General features: G+C 40.6%; 1 protein-coding gene and 1 long non-coding RNA gene across 6 annotated transcripts in view; one reads left to right on the top strand and one right to left on the bottom strand.

Moving 5' to 3' along the window:
* Positions 1-19,271, top strand: part of LOC143655868 (uncharacterized) — a 74,669-nt gene extending 55,398 nt beyond the window's left edge. The window contains exons 3-6 of the long non-coding RNA XR_013162320.1: positions 7,002-7,198; positions 9,333-9,578; positions 18,031-18,204; positions 19,161-19,271. This is a non-coding gene — a long non-coding RNA (uncharacterized LOC143655868). The remainder of the gene's footprint in view (positions 1-7,001; positions 7,199-9,332; positions 9,579-18,030; positions 18,205-19,160) is intronic.
* Positions 1,433-11,455, bottom strand: LOC143655866 (transmembrane and coiled-coil domain-containing protein 5B-like). 5 transcript variants are annotated; one of them, XM_077127377.1, is made up of 12 exons: positions 11,406-11,455; positions 10,415-10,456; positions 9,613-9,762; positions 9,216-9,333; positions 8,856-8,906; positions 8,115-8,183; positions 6,971-7,027; positions 6,434-6,493; positions 5,740-5,804; positions 3,373-3,448; positions 3,037-3,080; positions 1,433-1,902 (listed from the first exon to the last, which is right to left on the bottom strand). In XM_077127377.1, the coding sequence occupies exons 2-12, from the start codon at positions 10,444-10,446 to the stop codon at positions 1,704-1,706; spliced, it is 921 nt and encodes a 306-aa protein (XP_076983492.1). In that variant the 5' UTR covers positions 10,447-10,456; positions 11,406-11,455; the 3' UTR covers positions 1,433-1,703. The 5 variants fall into 5 exon arrangements, with proteins under 5 accessions (XP_076983492.1, XP_076983491.1, XP_076983490.1 ...); XM_077127376.1 differs by having other exon boundaries at positions 11,329-11,449; XM_077127375.1 differs by lacking the exon at positions 11,406-11,455 and adding an exon at positions 11,186-11,243.
* Positions 19,272-19,619: the final 348 nt, after the last annotated feature.

The following is a 19,619-nucleotide window of genomic DNA, read 5'->3' as shown; positions in this document are numbered from 1 at the left end:
ATTCCAGCAGGTAGAACACTGCCTGACCCAGGGAAGGTGCTCAGTACGTATTTGTTGAATGAGTTAAGACCAATTGGACTTATTAAATCTCACAAGGAAAACTGTATGGGATTGATAACTGATCTGTTCTCCCTGCTTAAGTTTGCTGACCAACTTCTGCATTTTGGGTGACGCCGGTTGAAACAAAAAAGCTTTCCTTTGGCCACAAGAGGGTGGTGTTGATCAGTTTTTCATTTTTTCAAAGCCATGTTCTGAACCTTTCACTCCCTCCCCACCAACTCCCCAAAAAGAAAATGTGGGGCAGAACTGTGTCTGAGGCCAAGGTAAACATACAGTGTGTCTCTTCGCCCGACATTGTTGACTGGGTAAAACTCAGCTAAACCCAGTACCAAGAACAGGGAGAACATGCCACCAGAAAGCAAGAGCCTGGGGAGAGTGTAGGAAGAAGAAGCCACCAAAGAAAGTGACCGCCACCACCCAGCTCTGGTAACTGTCTGGAGATGCTGCCTGCTGGCCAGATGACCTTTGTGTTTCGTGTCGCACCACTGTACCCTCTTTTCTTCAGTACCATCAATGTCTACTTTGGCTGTACCTGCAAAAGTGTGGGATCTCGCAATAAGAGTCATTGCTCTGTCTTCAAGCCACTTTGTCACCCTCTAAATACTCTGGAAAGGAAATACAAACTATCTAAGGAATCATTCCCTCTTTTATTAAGTACCTATTTTGGAAAAACCTTGTGCTGGGGGTCCAAATGGATGACAGAAATAAGGGGGTCCTAGGCCCCTTAATCAAAATACGCAGTGATGACATTGCAAGGCAGAAATGGACAGATAGTAAAGGAAACCCAGAGAGGGTAGTAGGTGAAGGTGAGAGAGGCTGTTTCCACTCAGGAGGGATCAGAAGAGATGATATTTGATTTGGGATTTGAACGATGGGTAGGATATGGAATTGTGCTTGGCTGGATCTAATGCAGTTTCAGATTTCATACATTGCCTTTTCCACAGCACTTAATTTTAAGGTAATTGAGTTTTTTCACCATGGAGAATGAGTAACCACCTAGGTACATGAAAAATGTCAGCCCTTCAGGACTTCCCACTCCTATGAAACATAGCATAATGTAAATGAAAAGAGCTGAAGGATGGATAATGTGTCATGAAACTAGTAGAAGCGAACAAGCTTTATATCTACCCTAGTGATTCCTCAATTAAATGCTCTTTGTGCCCCATAAAGTCACTGGAGTATCCATCAAATGAATACATTTTTATTATTAAAATACACACACACACACACATATATGTTTTCGCCTGGGCAGGCACCAAGAATCAAACCTGGGTCTGTGGCATGGCAGGCAAGAATTCTGCCACCTAGCCACCATTGCACCACCCTAAAATACGAATTATTTTAGTATGGAGCCGAGGATGGAAATCCTAGGGAGTTTTTAGTCTCTTGTCTTAAGTGTAGATTTCTCACCTGAGTGCTAAGTCCCCGAGCCCCTTTGGCTGGGTCCCCAGGACTCTCAAACCAAAACAGTGTGTTCCTGTCAAGTATTCTTTATTCCAGAGTGAAAGCAAGGAAAAAGAATGAAACGAAGAAGACAGACGCCAGAGGATCAGCTCTGAGTCAAACGTGGGCAGGGTGAGCAGATCCCCGGGTCACCCCGGACTAGTGTGGCAGTACTTCCTCTACCTCCAGGTCACCCCGAACTAGTGTGGCAGTACTTCCTCTACCTCCAGAGTGAGGAAGGGGGAAAGGAATTCCCTCAGCCTCTTCAAGGTGCCCCTGCTCATTACCATGGGCAGGGCGTCCACGAGAAGGTCCGGGTTTATGTACTGCAAATGGAAAAGCACATAACCCAGCAGCCTAACGAACATCGTGACCACGAAGACAAGACACCGGAAATGCCTGCAAAGAGACGCTCATTAGCATGGGGCTGAGAGGCACCCCAGGGTCACACTCATAGATGGCTGGTGAATTGTTGTGGTCTCCAGCTCTCTTCAGACAAAACTGATGGGGAAGCAGGGATTGGGGGCACAGAGGGTAAGGGGAGAGGACAGGAAGGAAAACAAGGAGTGATCAGAACTTGAGCATAGCTCTATGGTTGTTTAAGTCATACAACAGAACAGCCACCAAACAGAAAAGCTTGGCGATGCAAAAGGAGAGTACTTTCTGAGTACTACATATTGTTCAGGGCTTGGCAAGATTATTAGAAAATATCTAGGATCATCATATTTGTGAGCCTTGCAACCAGTGGTTGTCTTTAGATCCTTCATAGCAAGCAGTCATAGAACTTGAAACAAGATGGAACCATCTCTAATATAAAGATCCAGGAAAATGACTAGGATTGACTTTTTCTAAACATCAGGGGCGAAAGAGACCAACCCGTGCGATGAAAGATGCTTGGGGTGGGCAGGTATGTACGGGTGAGTGGGTGAGGGGTGCTCCAGCGTGTTTCCTTGTGTGCATTCAAGAAAAATCCCCCCATGGCATTTTTCTAGCCTAAGGCCTTCAGTTTATGAAAGATGCTGTAAATTGAAGCTTCTCATTCAAGTGCCACATGGAGCACTTCAGGGTCATTGCTAATCGCCTTGTTCCAAAAATTGAAAACAAAAATGTGCAGAGAGTTCAAGTGATTTTTCTAAAATTTCTGAGCCTGTAGCAGAAGAACTAAGAAAATCAATGTACCCCTGAACTCTCCTCCAGACAAAGGGCAGAGCAGAGGCTATTGGGTTTCAACTCTGAAAAATAGAAAAGAGACCCCCAAAGAGTCCTCAGAATGGGAATTAAAAGTGAAATGCAACCTAGAACCTTCATCCACAACTTCTCAGAAATAGCCACCCCTCCCTCCAGCCACCAAGTCCTGCGTAACTGGTATTGAGAAAGGAAGGGAGGGTCGAGGGAAATCTGGGCCTGCCTGCTGTTTTCCGGTTGGTGGGTATGTTTATTATTATTACTCCTTGTGACCTTCTACATCAGGCCCCCGCTTCTACAGAGAGGACGTGGACTCGACTAGGTAAATAACAAGGTTACACCACCTACCTGTACCAAAAGATTCTCCTCTGTTTCTTAATGATGGTCTTCTCCTGCGGGAGGCAATAAAAGCCACAATATACTGCCTGTGTGCTCACAGAGAGGCAGTGTAGCTGGGTGGCTAAGAATATCGACCCTAGAGTTGGTGTCTGGGTTTAAATCTTGGCTCTGCCACTTCCTAGCTGCTGGAGTATGGAGCAAGTTACTGAGCCTCACTGTTCCCCTCCTTGTGGATTACTACAAGGATTCAGAGAGAGCGAGAGACACTGAGACTGAGACAGAGAGAGGTAACCCAGGGGAGGGGAGGCGTAGAGAAAGACCCTAACTGGGACAGGGGAGACTTACCATGTTGCTCTGGATGGCCTCCGCCAGAATTGACCCAGGCTTCACTTTTTGGGACGAGTCATTCTGGGCTTTAGATCTGCATGAAAAAGGTCAGAGTCAAGAATTGTGTAACATAATTGGAGGGGCTGATAAAAGGTGTTTTCCTAAGTCATGGATTTATTTTCTAGATTTTGGTTATAGCTACAGCACTCAACATTCAAAATTCAGAATTGTTCAACATTAAAAAGAACCAGGAAAATGTGACCCGTACTCAAGAGAAAAGACACTCAATGGAGACCAACCCAGGATTCAGATTGCATAGTCTGTCTCTTGGTGGTAGTTCAAATCTCAGTTCCTGGCTTACTTCCTCAACTGGGCTGCTTGCAGAATGTCCTGAGCATGCGTGGTCCCAGGGTCAGGGCTTGCTCAGAGTCTCGGGCAGGGTATAGATACAGAATTTAGGATCTCCATCTCTGGCTCTCTCTCTTCTTTCTAGCAGCTTTGGTTGACCTAGACTCCTTTGTTTTTCAGCCCAGAAATACTGCAGATGTTTCTATCAGTGTCTTAGCCAATTCTCACAGTAACAAGTTTGGCCTGCCCTCAGTCTAAAAGTAATAAAAATGGGAAATTAACCACTCCTTGCTGTTCCCTGCTTCCAGGTTTGACCTCCCCATCTATAATCTACCTGTTTTTATTCACTCTCCAGTGCCTTCTGATTGATGTTTATTCATTTATTTTGTTTTGTTGTCCACGTTTCCTTTTGGTTTTCTGCCAGAGGGTCAGGCAATAAAATCTTCTTCAGCCTTTTCCTTGAAATCTTATTTTGTAATCATCAAATAAAGAGAATGTTTTACATAAGTGTAAAGAGTAAAATAATTTTAAAGAAATCATAAGAAAACAGGAGAATAGTTTTGCAACTTAAAGAAGCCACTAACAAAAAAGGAAAAGATTGATGCATTTGATGAATTGTATTTCCTTAAAATTAAGAACTATTGTTTATTAAAACATGCCATAAAGAGAGTAAATAAGGCAAGTCATAGAATAGATTGCAAAACATAGAACTGATAAAGGACCCTATCAAGAAAATGTAAGGAACACCCACAAATTAATGAGGAAGTCTGCAACCTCTCAAATATAGCAAAAGACACGTCACAAAAGAATACATCCAAATTCCAAACAAGCATTTGAAAAGATATAGCATCATTAGTAGTCAGTGAAATGCATTATTAAAGCCAAAATTAGATATCACTACATCCCTGCCAGAATGGCTAAAATTAAAAAAGACTAAAAATACCAAGTGTTGGTGAGAACATTGAGTAACTAGAACTCTCAAAAATTGCTCATGGGGAGAAACACTGGTAAAGTCACTTTGGAAAACTAGCTCTATCTAGTAAAGTAAAGATAGGTATGTCCAGAAACTCCAAAACTAGGTATTCCCGAGACACAAGACACATATCCACCAAAAGAAACAAACGAGAATGTTCATAGAGGATTTATTCTTCATAACCCTGAACTGTAAATTCATCAATGGTAGGGAAGATGTTATGCCATATTCACATAATCAAATACTATACGGCCATGAAAAAGAACAAACTATAGCTGCATGCAACATGGATGAATCTCACAGCAAAAGAAGCCAGACACAAAGAGACTATACTGGATAATTTTATTTATGTAATATTTTGAGAATAAACAAAACTAATGAAAAATGACAGATATCAGAATAATGGTTACCTTTGTATGGGATATTAACTGAAGAGGGGCATAAGGGAGCTTTCTGGGATGCTCAAAATGTCCTATATCTCGATCTGCTTAGTGTTGACATGTATAAAAATTCATCAAGCTATACCCTTATTATTCTTGCATTCTCTATATATCACATAATACAATTCATAATACATTTAAAAAGTATAAAAAACAAGGAAAAGTGTATCAAGTTCTGAGACACACAAGTCTATGGATACAGAGCATGAAAGAGTACCCAGGGCTCCTATTCACTCTGGACGGTCCACCACGTCCTGGGAATGGGTCAGCACCCATATATGGAGAAATCTTTCGGGGTCTCTGGGTCTCTGGGCCCCTAGGCCTCTTTTTACTAGGATGTTATGTCTCTGAACATAACCCAAGTTAATTTTCCGGAATGATACTCAGCTGAGGACACAAGAAAAGACCCTAAAAAGTCATCTTTTAAACACTGCCTGCTGAGAAAGGCAAGAGAGAGGTCTGAATGTCATTGATTTTTCAGGCCTTGCCATGGAGAGGAGGCTGACAGGGTCAGAAGCCATTTACACAGTGACCGAAACTGTTTCCACAAGCACTCTGCCCTTCATAGACTATCTTAAGACTGTCGCTTCAGCCTAATAAGGAGCCCATTTTTTGAAAACTTACACTTCTTTTTCAAGAAGCAGAGTCTCCTTTTCCTTTTCCATCTGCCTCAGAATTTCCTGGTATTTCTTCTCATGGAATTAAAAAAAAAAGTCATAATCAGGAATGTCCATCTGTTTCATTACAATGACATTGATAAAAATGTGTAACAAATTTCTTTTCTAAACTAACCACTAATATTTCAAATGGTATGTATGTGTACATGTATAAAAGGGTGAATGTACACACACAGGTAGGGAGGTGTTCCAACTAAAAATTAGGAGATATTAGCAACCAGAGTGGATTTATATGGGAAAAAAAGTGTCACTCTGGACCCTGCCTGTATTGAAATCCCAGCTTTGCCACTTACTAGTTCTGTTCCCCACATCACGTTACCTTCCCCATATCATGTTACCCAACTTCTTGGAGGCTCATTTTCCAGTGATATTGGCTTATAATTATATAATTATCATAGTATCATCCTCATAGAGTTATTGGGCAAATTGACTGAGCAAAAATACTATATGTAAAGTGCTTAGCACAGTGCCTGGAACAAAGTAAATCCTTAACTGACATCCATTCTATTGTTACTGCTGTTGTGTAAAAGGTATGTTCCCCCCCCCATCCCAGTAGCAGATTCCAGCTTAAGTGGAAACCATGGAACCCCTTGCCCAATCCATGGCCTTGGAGAAATTCTCCCTCTACTCTGACTTTGTACCTTTATGTAGTGGGCCTGGTCCTCACAGAGCTGATAAACAGATTGGTAGTCACTCTCTATCTAGAAAGAATAGAAAGTTAACAAATCCTGCAAGTTAAATCAGAACCATGAACATATTTGCCTCCACCCAAGTCTAGACCGATCGCTTTGGGTCCCCATCTGACTCATGGGGTATTTGGCTGGTTACCCAGCAACTCCTAACTTGAAGCGAAGGCAGCTACATCACAAAGCCCTCATCTCATGCTCGAGTGTTCCCACGCATGTCTAATGTGAGGTAAAGGACATTGTTTGGCCAGGTTGTTGTATAGCTCTCAGGTGAAACACCAGGGGAGGTTTCAGGCCACCTGGGTTTGGGATTCAACAATAGTGTTTGAGGGACATGCGTGTTTATGAAATGATGAGGCCAGCACTTTTACGATAGGCTTTCTTTCCCTTCACCTGCGCGTAAATCAGAGATTTGTTTGCCACATATTCTTGCTCCTTCCCCTCCCATGTATACCCTAAGAAGATCTTCAGTGGATGAAACATTGCCTCTACCTTGACCAGTTCTTCCTCTTGCTTTTCACAGGATTCTGCCGCCTTTTGCAGCCTCACCTATGGAAGACGTGATGACAACTGGCAAATTAGTAGCATTCTTTTGTGGAAGATAAATGGGCAGTTGCCACCCTCTCTTCAGACCAGCAGGGAGCATGATAATGATGGCTGTCATATATGGAGAACTATGAAAATAGCAATCTAATTTTATCTTTACAACAACCTTATCAGGTGGGCATCATAATTAGCCCCAGTTCACAGAAGAGCAAGTAAAGGCATGGACAAGTTATTTGCTTAAAATCACAACGTGGCAGAGCTCAGATTAAACCTGACCCCCAAGTCTCCGGGCCTAACCACCTTCCTTTCTCCAGTCATACTGACTGAAGCTCACCAGCCCCTTCCATTTATATTCCGTAGGGTCCATTGGTCTGCCCTTTTGACCATAGCGAGCAAAAGAAAAACCTTGTTCCTCTTTTCCAAAGCAAAGAAATAGGGTGGTGGGGCTCTTGCATGCCAGGTTCAGCCAAACTGTCATATTATTCACATACATCTGCGGAGGACTTTCCAAAAGGGTGTTGGTCCCTGATTCGGGATCCATTAACTAATCCAATAAATATTTATTGGGCATCTACAAAGTGCTAGGCACTGGGGAAATAGCAATGAGCAACACTGACAAAAATTCTGCCTTTACTGGATTTACCTTCTAGTGGAAGATAAAGATAATAAATAAAAAGAAAATTTCTTTGACCTGTGAGCCATGGGGTCAAAAGTCAAACAAAATTATGGACATATCCTCATATAATTGCGGAAGTTTATATTGTGCTTGCTTATCTGTATTTGTATGTTCTCACTTAGATCATGAACTTCTTAGGGCAAGTTCCTTTGGTCTCTCAGAACACATCCTTTATTGCCTGAATTATTATCAGTTTTTAGAGCAGTTCCCCTCTACTTTGATGCCACTTTGATGTCACACGTGAGACTAGTAACAATTTGAATGTCCCACAGTCCAAGGGATCAAGCGGAAGGAATAAAAGATATTAGCCTACCTCTGGCAAGCATGTAAACATATCTAGATATTCCTTGGGGGAGAACCTAAACTTGAAACACCCTCTCCCCAAAAAATCTCTAGGTCTTCTTTTCTACTCACCTTTGATTCTGCCAACATCTGCTTTAGGGTTCCTTTATCAAGGCCAACAGTCTTCAATCTCCTTGAAATCTGAAATTCCATTCCAAAAGTCGTGAATTTAGTAACAGGCATAGACATGAAAACCTAAGATAATGGCAGAATTGGGGCTACTTTACTCAGGTCCTGGGTGGAAGCTTGGTAGAAAAGTGTGTCCTTCCTCCATATAAACTGCCTGACTCCATGATAGCTGGACAGACCTTTTTGTTCCCATAGCCTGTAGAAGCCACAGCTCAATGAGGAGAGAAGAATGACAGAAAAGGGAAGAGAGAATAGGGCAGAGTGGCTGGGAATGGGAGGGACAAATTGATTCTCCTTCTATAGTTCCTTAACTCTCTCATCACAAATCTGTCGTTCCCAGAGAACAAATGGTGGTTATTAGACAGAGTCTGTACCAAGAGATTCTGTAGGCAGAGGGGTAGAAGAAGCAGGCAAACGTTGCTGATTGCTTCCTCTCCAGTCTTTCTGAATGGAGAGCTCAAGAAGACACTGAGTCTGTTGAGGTTCCTAGAAAATGAGCCTTGTTTCACAAATAGACCTTGTGGTGTGGAAAACAGCCCTTCTGTAAATGTTATGTATATTTCTTCATTCGGAATATGACCAGTGTTTCTCTCTCATGCTCCCAGCCCACCTCACCAGCCCTTCTCTTGTGAAAGCAATGTTCTGGGGATCCTAAGAACCTTAAAATCCCAAGGCCCATCTCACCTTTTCCTGAAGCTCCATCACATTCCTGCTTAGAATCTTATTATTTTTCTCCTGCAGAAAGAAGGAAGAGGACACACCTGCTTGGATCTTACACCCTCCCCTCAGTGGACAATGGAAATTATGTCTGGGTATAAATGTATAATGGGAAAAGTACATTCCAGCCCCTCACAGCAGATCTGGGAACAGAGCCCAGGCCTTGGGGCCCCCATGCCGAGCACTTCATTCCCAGAGGACTCTTTTAGACAGCTGTAATTTCTACAGACACAAAAGCGATGAATATGTGATAAGTCCCTGGGGAAAAAAGAGTGACAGGATGTGGGCAAAATGCATCAGATGGTCCCTTTCTAGCCACATCCTTACGAGCCTTGCTGACTCTAATTGCAAGTCCTTCAGGGCTTCTTCCTTCTCAGATGTGGTGTAGTTCAACTCCTCCTTCTCCTTCACTAGTCCTAGTGACAGGATGATCTCTCTTTCCAGGCTGAAAAATATAAAGTCTCCAGGTGTGGATCAACTGTAAAGAAGTACCCGCGCCCTAGCTTGAGATGCTACTACCAAGGTCTCAGTGAGAAAGGCAAGAAAGTAGTGACCTAGTGTGGAAAGTTAATGCAAACATCTATAAAGAGCACTACGGTTCTATGTTTCAGGCTTTAAGTAATACACCAAGATGCACCAACGAGAACCATCTTCCACCTTCTCTCCACCCCGAGGAACCTTCAGGTGATGGTAAGCCCTTCCCTCACCAACTCCAAAGTCTGACCTTTGAATAGTTCCTTCTTTCTCTTCAATTTTTCTAAGAAGAACCTGGTTTGCTTCATCAAGTCTCTGTAGGTCCTTTTCAAGGTCTGAGTTCAAGCACTCAAGGTTTTTTTTAGTGACTTCTAATTTTGATATCTCCTTCCTATCATACCTAGAGGAAAATCAGATCAAAACATAGGAGACCTAAGAAGATTTTCCACTGCAATCCTATTCGTGCTCCCATCTTCTGCGGCTTCTACGTCTAACAAGCTTGTACTTTCTCATGTTCTGTGACACAGTGATTTCAACAGTGTTTTGCATAAAGTAAATTTCTGGACCCAAATCATATTTTAATTAAAAATATTATAAGAGGATACCACTAAAACACTGAAACTTTTATGAAGCAAAAGAAATATTTTTCATGTTAATAATTATACTCTAATTTACTCATTTAAAAAAATTTGTATATGGCGTGTGTGCTAATCCAAGCCACACGTATGAGAAAAATTTCTTCTTCAGCTTCCCTTTGATACCTGCTTTAATATCTTCTAACACAGCCAGGCAGATGCATGGGGCGGTTAGGTGGGGCTTTTTCCCTTGATAAGATTGTTCTGCTGTTTAAGACTTTAGCCATCTGAAGTCCCCACCATTAGTCTGATGAAGCACAAAGAACTGAAACTAACGACTTTTCTCCCCAAGAATCCTTCTTGGCTTTAAGGTTGTGATGTCCTACAAAATTACTACCTTCTTCCTTACTGGACTGGCTATAGAGTGTTCCCATGGTAGTTCCTCTACTGAACTCTGTTAACATTCCCATTACTTACACATCATCCAACAGGTCCGGTTCAACTTCCATTGTGGATTTCCTAAAATGTTAATACAAACATCTGTAATGGAAATGAGACCCCCTAATGGCCAAGGAAGGAGCAAGCAAAGTTGGACTTTCTGTTAAGGCAAGGCAAAACCAAGAAAAACCCAAGCCTCCTACTCCTATACTTTCTCACTTTTCAAGATCAACTGTAATATTTTGCATAAACTAAAGTTCAGTAAGCCAAATCATATTTTAATTTAAAAGCAATTAAATGCAGCTCACTGGAATACTGAACTCTTTTATGAAGAATAAGGAATCTTTTTTGATAGGAATTATTTTCCCCCAATTTTTTCATTTTCAAAATGTTTTCATGCTGTTACTACCTTCCCCCTTCCTTTCCTGCATTTGCCTGATTACAGTAAAGTGCTAAGAGTACTCAAGTGTATTTCTATTGGCACATATATTCAAAGTTCAATACTAGCCCAAACCCCTAGGGGAACTTAAAAAAAACGAAAAGACACACACAAAATATTGGCTCCTTGATGTCTATTCATCTGCTGCCATCCTACTTCCTAACATACTCTAGATATTACAGACTGAATTAATGCTAAAGTAGCAGCAGAAATAAGCAGCATGGACAGTGGGGTACAATCCTGGAAGGAAGCAACAAGTGTTCCTCAAGAATGGCCTCTCCTAACAACTTGGCCAAAAGTAAAATTAAAGTTCTAGGAACAAATCCAATCTAAGAAAAACAGAATCCCCAAACTCCTCCTTTACATTTTACCTCCTCTTCTTTATCCTTTCAAAACTTTTTTTATTCCCTTCTCAAGTCCTTCCCCCACCTCCTTCTTCCGTTTTCCCTTTCCACCTACTCTCTTTACACACAAGTCGCCCCAGCCTAGCTAGGTTGAGGCCCTCTGAGTTCACCCTTTTCTTCTCTGGTTCCACTTCCAATCACAATTTCCAACTGAACATCAGAACTTGCAGAAAAGTCATCTCCTTACTGATTGAGTCCTCCCTAGACAGGTAGATCTGTCATCTCTGTCTGGGTGTGGTGGCATGTCACAGTGGATAGGGGTGGGTGGGGCTGCAACAACTCACTGTCATTCCAGTAAACAGAGTTCAGAACTTAAGGCCAGTCTAGATAACTTTTTAATCAGAAATAAGACCTGTGGAGCAAATTTCTGAAGACAATTTAATTCTCTTCTAAAACAGCAGTCGGCTCTATGGAGCATATTTCTTGATTTTTCCAAGACTCCAGGCCTCATGGTAGTTGAAGTCACTTTAATTTCTCTTCTATGATCTCTGTGTGGCATGTGTGCAAGCTGTCGTACTCAAATCCAAATCGTGAATCTTTCTAAGAGGTATTGGTATGAATGTTTGAGACTAGGCCATGATGAATGTTTTATCCATGAGCCAAGTAAGCCATCATTCTTGCCAAGCTGGAGTCTTAGAGCTGCAAACAAATTCCTTTATCTTCTCAGAGTTGACACTGCTATATATATATAAATATATATTTAATAAATAAATATGTGTATATATATATATATATATTTTTTTTTGCTTGGGCAGGCATTGGGAATCAAACCCTGGTCTCCGGCATGACAGGTAAAAATTCTACCTGCTGAGACACTGTGGCCCGCCTGCTGCTATTTTTTTAATGTGATTTTATTGCATTATTTGTTCTGTTATTATCGATATATTCACACACCACATGATACATCCAAGTATAAATCAATGGCTCACAGTATCATCACATAGTTGTTCATTCATCACCACAATCAATTTTAGAACTTTCATTACACTGAGGAAAAAAATTAAAATAGGAAAGAACACGCAAAACATTCCATTCCCCTTATCATCCATATTATTTATTATTCACTTTGTCTTTACTACTCATCAGTCCATACGCTGGATAAAGGGAGTATCATCACCAGGTTTTCACAATCATGTAGTCACATGATAAAAGCTATATAGTTATACAATCATCATCAAAAATCCAGTTACTGGATTACAGTTAACAGTTTCAAATATCTCCTTCTAGCTATTCTAACACACAAGAAACTAAAAAAGAATAGCTATGTAATGAATAAGAATAACCTCTAGAATGACCTCTTGGCTCTATTTGAAATCTCTTGGCCCCTGAAACTTTACTTTGGTTCATTCCTTTTCCCCCTTTTGATCAAGAAATCATTCTTAATTGCGTGATACCAGGTCCAGGCTTACCCTTGAGAGTCAGGTCCCATGTTGCCAGGGAGTCTTGTCTCAAGGGAGGGGGAAGGGTAGTGATATTTTTTTTTTACAGGGGCAGGCACCAGGAATTGAACCCAGGTCTCCAGCATGGCAGGCGAGAACTTTGCCTGCTGAGCTACCATGGCCCACCTAGGAGTAGTGATTTTATCAGCAAAGTTGGCTTAGAGAGAGAGAGAAATACCACATCTGAGCAACAATAGAGGTTCTCTTAGGCATAATTATGAGAAGGCTTAATTTTTTCTTTGCAAGAATAAGTTTCATAAGGGCAGGCCCAAGATCAAGGGCTTGACTTATTAAATTGGGAGTCCCTAATGCTTGAGAAATAACAGGAATTCCCCAGGTAGGGAAGTTTAATATTTCTACATTTTACCCAGTCCCTCAAGGGGATTTTGCAAATAATTTTTAATTTTCTGATGAAAAAACTCTGGGATGTATTAGGGTATTGCATTAACCTGTACAGAATAACAAGATCTCATTCCCTCTTCTAGGGTCCATGTAATTATGTTGTTAAGATACACTGACATATGTCAGGTCTCAGAAAAAAAGAACTTTATATACAAAAGGAACCTCTTTGACCCAAGGGCCCCTCAGTTTCTTTGGCAGAACCAGATGTGGCAGCACGATAAACAGTCGCCCCAGATAATGCTGGTGCTCAGCCACCAGAAGGCAAATGAAGCAAGACCAGATATGCCTATAAGATAAACAACCACAGGCATGCAGTCAAGGCCTGTTTCTGCTTGATAACCCTTGATGGTGCATGCAGCTGCACATCAAAGGAGAGCAGAGTGTCAGAGCCCCAGGAACCAATCAGATAATAAGTCAACAAGCCCCTATCCAATCAAGGGACAGAACACCACCAAGTGGGTACCCTCCCCCTCCTGGCATGGTTTTCTTTTAAAAAATGCAGCTCTCAGAAAGAGGGCCAGAGCATTTTCTTTCTTCTCATTGGCTCCTGCCTGCTTTCTCCCTTAAATAAATCTGTTAAGCTTTGACTTGCTGTCCTGCATGGATTCCTTAAAGACTCCAAACCAACACCACACAGGTTAAAGTAGATAGTGTACTACAGAAAATACAAATTTCATACCAAATAAACACACCTCTTTCTTTGGTCTTACACAGAAGTTGAAGTTTGAAACTACAGTCAATGTCATCCATTATCCTGTATTCTGATTTACCTCAAACCTAACCAAGTCCCTTTTATTCATAACTCTGATTTAAGTCTGATTTCATTTTAAGCTTCTTTAACAGTTATTATATGAAGTAATGCTGATTTTCAGAGCTGTAGAACTCTAATTCTGTGTCTCAGATGTACTACAGATACCCACAGTTCCAGGGAACTACGGTAATGCATAAAGAGAATAGTATCTCAGAATTGATAAATAACAGTTAAAACTCAGGAATAGATGTATCTACTATAAGAGCTTGCAATCTAGGAACGATTACAATAAGCCTTATTGAACATTTTGAATTCTGTGGTCATTTATTGCCCAATCTCTGCCCACATTCTATACCCTGATAATCTATGCTCTTGAATTCAATTCTCAGTGTTTGCTCATTATTGTTAGTTTATATTAGTGAGGACTTACAATATTTGTCCTTTTGTTTCTGGCTTATTTCATTCAACATCCTGTCCTCAAGTTCCATTCACCTAGTTGCATGCCTTACAACTTCATTCCTTCTTGTAGCCACTCAATATTCTATTGTATGTATACATCGTTTGTCATTCCATTCATCAGTTGATGTATGCTTAGGCCACCTCCATCCATTGCAAATCTTTAATAATGCTGCCATAAATTCCAGTGTGCAAATGTCTAGTCATGTCCCTGTTTTCAATTCTTCCAAACAGATGTTTAATAATGGGGTTACAGGATCTTATGGCAACCCTATATGTAACCTCCTGTGAAACCACCACACTGCCCTCCAGAGGGATTATACCATTCTACTTCCCTACCAAAAGTGAAGAGCTTTGTCTCTCTTTCCACATCTTCTCCAGCACTTGTATCTTTATTTTGTAAACGGTTTTATTCATACACCGTATAATCTATCAGAAGTGAACAATCAATGGCTCCCAGTATAATCACACAGTTAATGCATTCACCACCACAATCTACATTTCCATTTCTTCTGCAAAGAAAGAAGAGGAAAAAATTAAAAATAGAAAAAAATTATAAATAATTTAAAAAGAAAAAAGAACAAATAAATAAAAAGGTAAAACAACAACACGGATCCTATTCCTTTATATCCCCCTCTTATTGACGTTTAGCCTTAGTACACTGCCTTTGTACAATTAATGAGAGAATATTGCAGTGTTACTGTTAACTATTGACCTTAGTTTGCACTGATTGTATTTTTTCCAATTACCATCCCATTTTCAATACCTTGTAATGGTGACATTCATTTGTTCTCCCTCATGTAAAAACTTTCTCGTATTTGTACATTTAATCATTACCATGGTCCATTCTAGGTTTTGCTAAGTTACAGAGCCCCAGTTTTTATCCTCTTTCTTTCCTTCCAGTGTCAAACATGCCCCTAGCCTTCCTCTTTCAATCATATTCACACTCAGCTTTGTTCATTGTCCCTACAATCAGATAGTATTGATATTTTGAAGATGGAAGAGGTATATGGAGGTGGAGCAGGAGAAAGAAAAAAGGAGGGTTAGGCCCAGAGACCCAGTCCTGCTCAGCCCTTCAGAATTCCTCCTTCACTTTTAGAGTTTTTTTTCTTTGTAAGCTATATGATGGGGTCACATTTCATTATATTTTTCCATGTGAGTATCCTGTTATTGGGGCACTACTTGTTGAATTTTTTGTTTCTTTGGTTTTTGTTTTGTTTTTGCTTATTTGTTTGGGGGGAGTTCATGAATAGAAATCTGGTCTTCTGCATGGTAAGTGAGAATTCTACCATTGAACTACTCTTGCACCCCCAGTTTTAGAGGTCTTTAATGGAACATTTAAGATGGAATTTTTGCATGTCAATGTGCTTTATTAAGCAGCCTTGGATTCCTCTCTGTTGACTAATAAGATAAGACAGTTCAGAATTGGAGAGATGTCAATAAAGGTGTGTGCTTGGATTTGTAAATCTGTCTGTTTATGTCCCCTATACTCAATTCACTCATCTATAATCTAAGTCTGACCATAACCTGCTAAATTACACTACTCTGAAGTCCTTGAAAAGACATTGTAGAACAAACCACTGCCCCTGGAATGTCTCTCCCGTGCAGTAGTATCTGTGATAAGCTTATCCATCCTACTCAGCTCAGCTCAAATGCTGCCTCTTCTACCCCTTCCCGGATACCAAATTCCTAATCCCAGCAGAACTAACCTTTCCAACCTCTGTTCTCCTCCTCTGGAAACTTATATTGTTTTTAGGAATATGTGTACAGTGGTCTTCATTCCACAACTAAACATACACCCTTTGAGAAAATGCGTTTTAATTATGGTTCCCTCCTCCACCCCCGAGTTGTGCTCCAGGGGTGCATTCACATAAAATGCAATGGGAATGGTGCTCCCTGGAGTTGTTTAAAAGAGGTGGCCTTGGAAATGGAGAGTAGACTGAGATAAATATAGAAAAGGCCTGAGTTTTAGCCTATCTTGGCACTTGGTAATTGATTACTTTGGGCAATTTTACTTAATGTCTCTGAGCTCTTGACCTGTGAGACGGGCTTCACACCTACTTCACAAAGTTCTTGTGGAGAATAGATGAAGTAATATATGTAAAATTCCTAACACAATCCCTGGCATGCAGTGGTGCTGAATTCTCATCTTTTCTTCCAAACACAATACACGTATAATACCATCTCATATTGCCTCAGAATGAGGTCAGAACCTGACATATGCCAAATGTTTCTAGAATAAATGATTGAATAAAGGACTCATTCTATGCCCTTTTACAGAACAGGTATTCTCCACCCTTTCTGCTTCCAACACACCTGAGAGACTCTCACCAGTACCCTCTCATTAGTAGACTCATTAGCGACAGAGTGCGCTATGGAAGAATCCCCAACAGAGGGATAAATCCTCCAAGAGGCTTATTCAAAACCAAGGGGATATAATTTGAAAGCCTCTGACAGATGCTTCTGGCTGTCCCAGTGCAATAGGCACCTCTGGTTGATAATCACTGAAGAACATATTCTCTCCACCAAACTGCATCATTCTTTTGATTCAGATCACTACATAAAATCATCCTCTCCGTGAAACCTTCCAAAATGAACAATTCTTAGCTTATTGCCCCTGACAGACAATGTGAACTTTGAAACTGACCATGTTTCCCTTTTTGCTTTGACACCAGGAAGTCCAAAGCCTAATTTGAAGTCCCAAATTTTTATGGCTGTACTGGGCATTATGACCTCTGTATCTTTCATTTAACATATTTCCCCTGTTTCATTTAATATATTTTACCTGTCCCCAATTTTTAATTTATTTTCCCACTGTTTTGCATTAGATCTAGCTCTAGGTATGAAAGGGAATAGGGGATTAGAGTTCAGAGTAAGAACATAGGCTTTGGAATCAAACCAAACTTATGTCTGCCACCATTTTTCAGCCGTGAAACCTTGGAGAAATTATTCAAGCCTTTTGTGCTTCAATTTTCTAATTTATCAAATGTGGATGATGCGTATTTCCGTATAAAATTACTGAGATTAAAAAAAGAAAATATCACAATGCCTGACACAAAACAGATATTAATGGTAACTATGATTATTATCATTATTACAAGCACCTCACCTGGCTCAGCATCATTAATTATTCTCTCTGCATCCATCACCTCAGCAAATTCCTTCAGGCTCTGTCTGCACCAATCAGTCTAAGCCTTAAACTCTTCTAACAGCTGCAGTTTCCTTCCTTTGCCACGTTTTCTTTGGTATTTTCTTCTCTGTCCAGTTCTCTTGGCTGCACTTTTTTGATGCTACAGCCTAGTTGGCCATGGGTATCCTGGCTTTTCTCCTGGACAGCATCCTTGGGTCTTCTTGGTTCCCCTCTTTGCTATCCATAAACCATTGTCCTCCAGTCCTCTGCTCAGTTTACCACCTGAGGCTACAAGCTTGCCCTTGTTTAGACAGGGCATTGGGGCTGTCCGGTGCTTCAAATCTTTTGCGGTGATTAAGGAAATGTAAGAATCACTACAGTGGCCAACACAGTGAACTCTGAGTTGATTTATTTTCTACAGAATGGGACACATACCAATAAAAAGACTCACTAAGCAGTTGAGTGAATGGGAATAGATGGAGAGTTTTGTTGCTATAAACAGGGATTTAGGTGTGTTCCGCTAATGAAGGGTTGAAAATTTGCACTCTGGATAGGGAAGAACGAATTCATATATTCTGAGTGGGTTGAAATATGTGCCATTGTTCATTGACCAGAGGTTTTCAATTTGATCCAGTAAGGGTCTATGTTGGCACCCTGATCGCCATGCCCAGCTGTCAGTCAACAGAGAGACACCTGCTGCCACCTGCAAGGAAGGAGTCTCACTGCATGGAGGGGAAGGTATAGCAATGCCCCCCACCAGGAACAGGAGTCTGAGGATCCTCACCCACTCCATGGTTCACCAACAAAGGTAGGACTCACACAGGTACTGGATGGAACATTTACTCACCGTAGCAGACTGCATTATGTACCCCAGAAAACAAAACATGTTCTTAATCTTAATTCCATTCCTATAAGCATGAACCCATTATAAATAGAGCCTTTTTTAATTGTTATTTTTAGTTAAGGTGCAGACAACTTAATTGGGTTGGGTCAAGACATTCTCAAGAAGGAAGTTATCTCACATTTGCCATCCCATTCTAGGAGCCAGGCAAATCCAACTAGTCCTGAGTACGGGGTTTATTTATGGGTCATAGAGAAAAGTGGGGAAAGATGGCAGGCTGCACTCAAAGGTCCCCTTCCACACACTGGGGTTTCTCAAATTTCTTCGTTATTTACCATCATCTGGCAGGTTGCTTGAAGATCATAGTCTTTTTTTCTTTTAACTGTTTTCCTTAGAAATAATTATAGATTCACTAAAATCTATTTTTTATCTATTTTGCAACCAGTAAGTTGCAAAAATGAAACCAAGAGGGCCCATATATCCTTCGCCCAGTTTCCCCCAAACGTCTTACAAAACCAAATTAAAACCAGGAAATTGACAAAACAGGCCTGCAGATCTGCCATTTTGTCACATGTGTAGATTTGTGTAACCACAGTCGAGACACAGAACTGACACAGATCACCACAAAGATCTCCCTCAGGCCACCCCTTTATAGTCACACTCCCTTCACTCACCTCTACCATCTCTAACCCCTGGCAAACTCTACTCTATAATTTTGTCCCTTTGAGAATGTTATATAAGGGAATCATACAGCATGCAACTTTTTAAGATTAGCTGTTTTTCCCACTTTTTAATTATTGAGATCCATTCAAGTTGTTGCAATAGTTTATTTCTCTTTGTTACTGAATAGTAGTCCATGGTATTAGGTGTACCACAGTTTGTTTAACCATTCACCAATTGAGGGCCATTTTGATGGTTTCCAGGTTTGTCTATTACAAATGAACCTGCTATGAACATTTCCGTGTCTCTGGAATAAATGCCCAGGAGTGCAACTGCTGTATCATATCATAAATATGTGTTTAATTCTTAGGAAAATACCAGACTATTTGCCAGAGGGGCTGTACCATCTTAAAATCCCACCAGCAATATATGAAAGATGCAACTTTCCCACATCCTGGACAGTTTTTGGCACAGTCACCAAGATTTTTATTTTAGCTATAATGGTAAGTTTCTAGTGGTTTTAATTTTCATTTCCTTAATGTCTAATGATGTTAAACATTTTTTCATGTGCCATCCATTTATCTTCTTCGTGAAGCATCTCTTCATGTTGATTGCCTATTTTCTAATTGAATTGTTTGTTCTTTTACTATTTTTGATTTTGAGGTTCTTTATACATTCTAGATACGAATCCTTCATCAGATATGTGGTTTGCAAATATTTTC

The sequence above is a fragment of the Tamandua tetradactyla genome, chromosome 14 (assembly GCF_023851605.1).
Source record: "Tamandua tetradactyla isolate mTamTet1 chromosome 14, mTamTet1.pri, whole genome shotgun sequence".
In the NCBI taxonomy this organism is placed as follows: Eukaryota; Metazoa; Chordata; class Mammalia; order Pilosa; family Myrmecophagidae; genus Tamandua; species Tamandua tetradactyla.
This window is presented reverse-complemented; position numbering and strand designations above follow the sequence as displayed.

What these genes read in the sequence shown, in the direction of transcription:
- LOC143655866 (XM_077127377.1), bottom strand. Translation starts at nt 10,446, where the DNA reads ATGGAAGTTGAACCGGACCTGTTGGATGATGT. An exon ending in CCGGACCTGTTGGATGATGT is followed by an intron (nt 9,763 to 10,414) that starts GTAAGTAATGGG and finishes ATTTTCCTCTAG; the next exon opens with GTATGATAGGAAGGAGATAT. An exon ending in AGGCCATCCAGAGCAACATG is followed by an intron (nt 3,081 to 3,372) that starts GTAAGTCTCCCC and finishes TGCCTCCCGCAG; the next exon opens with GAGAAGACCATCATTAAGAA.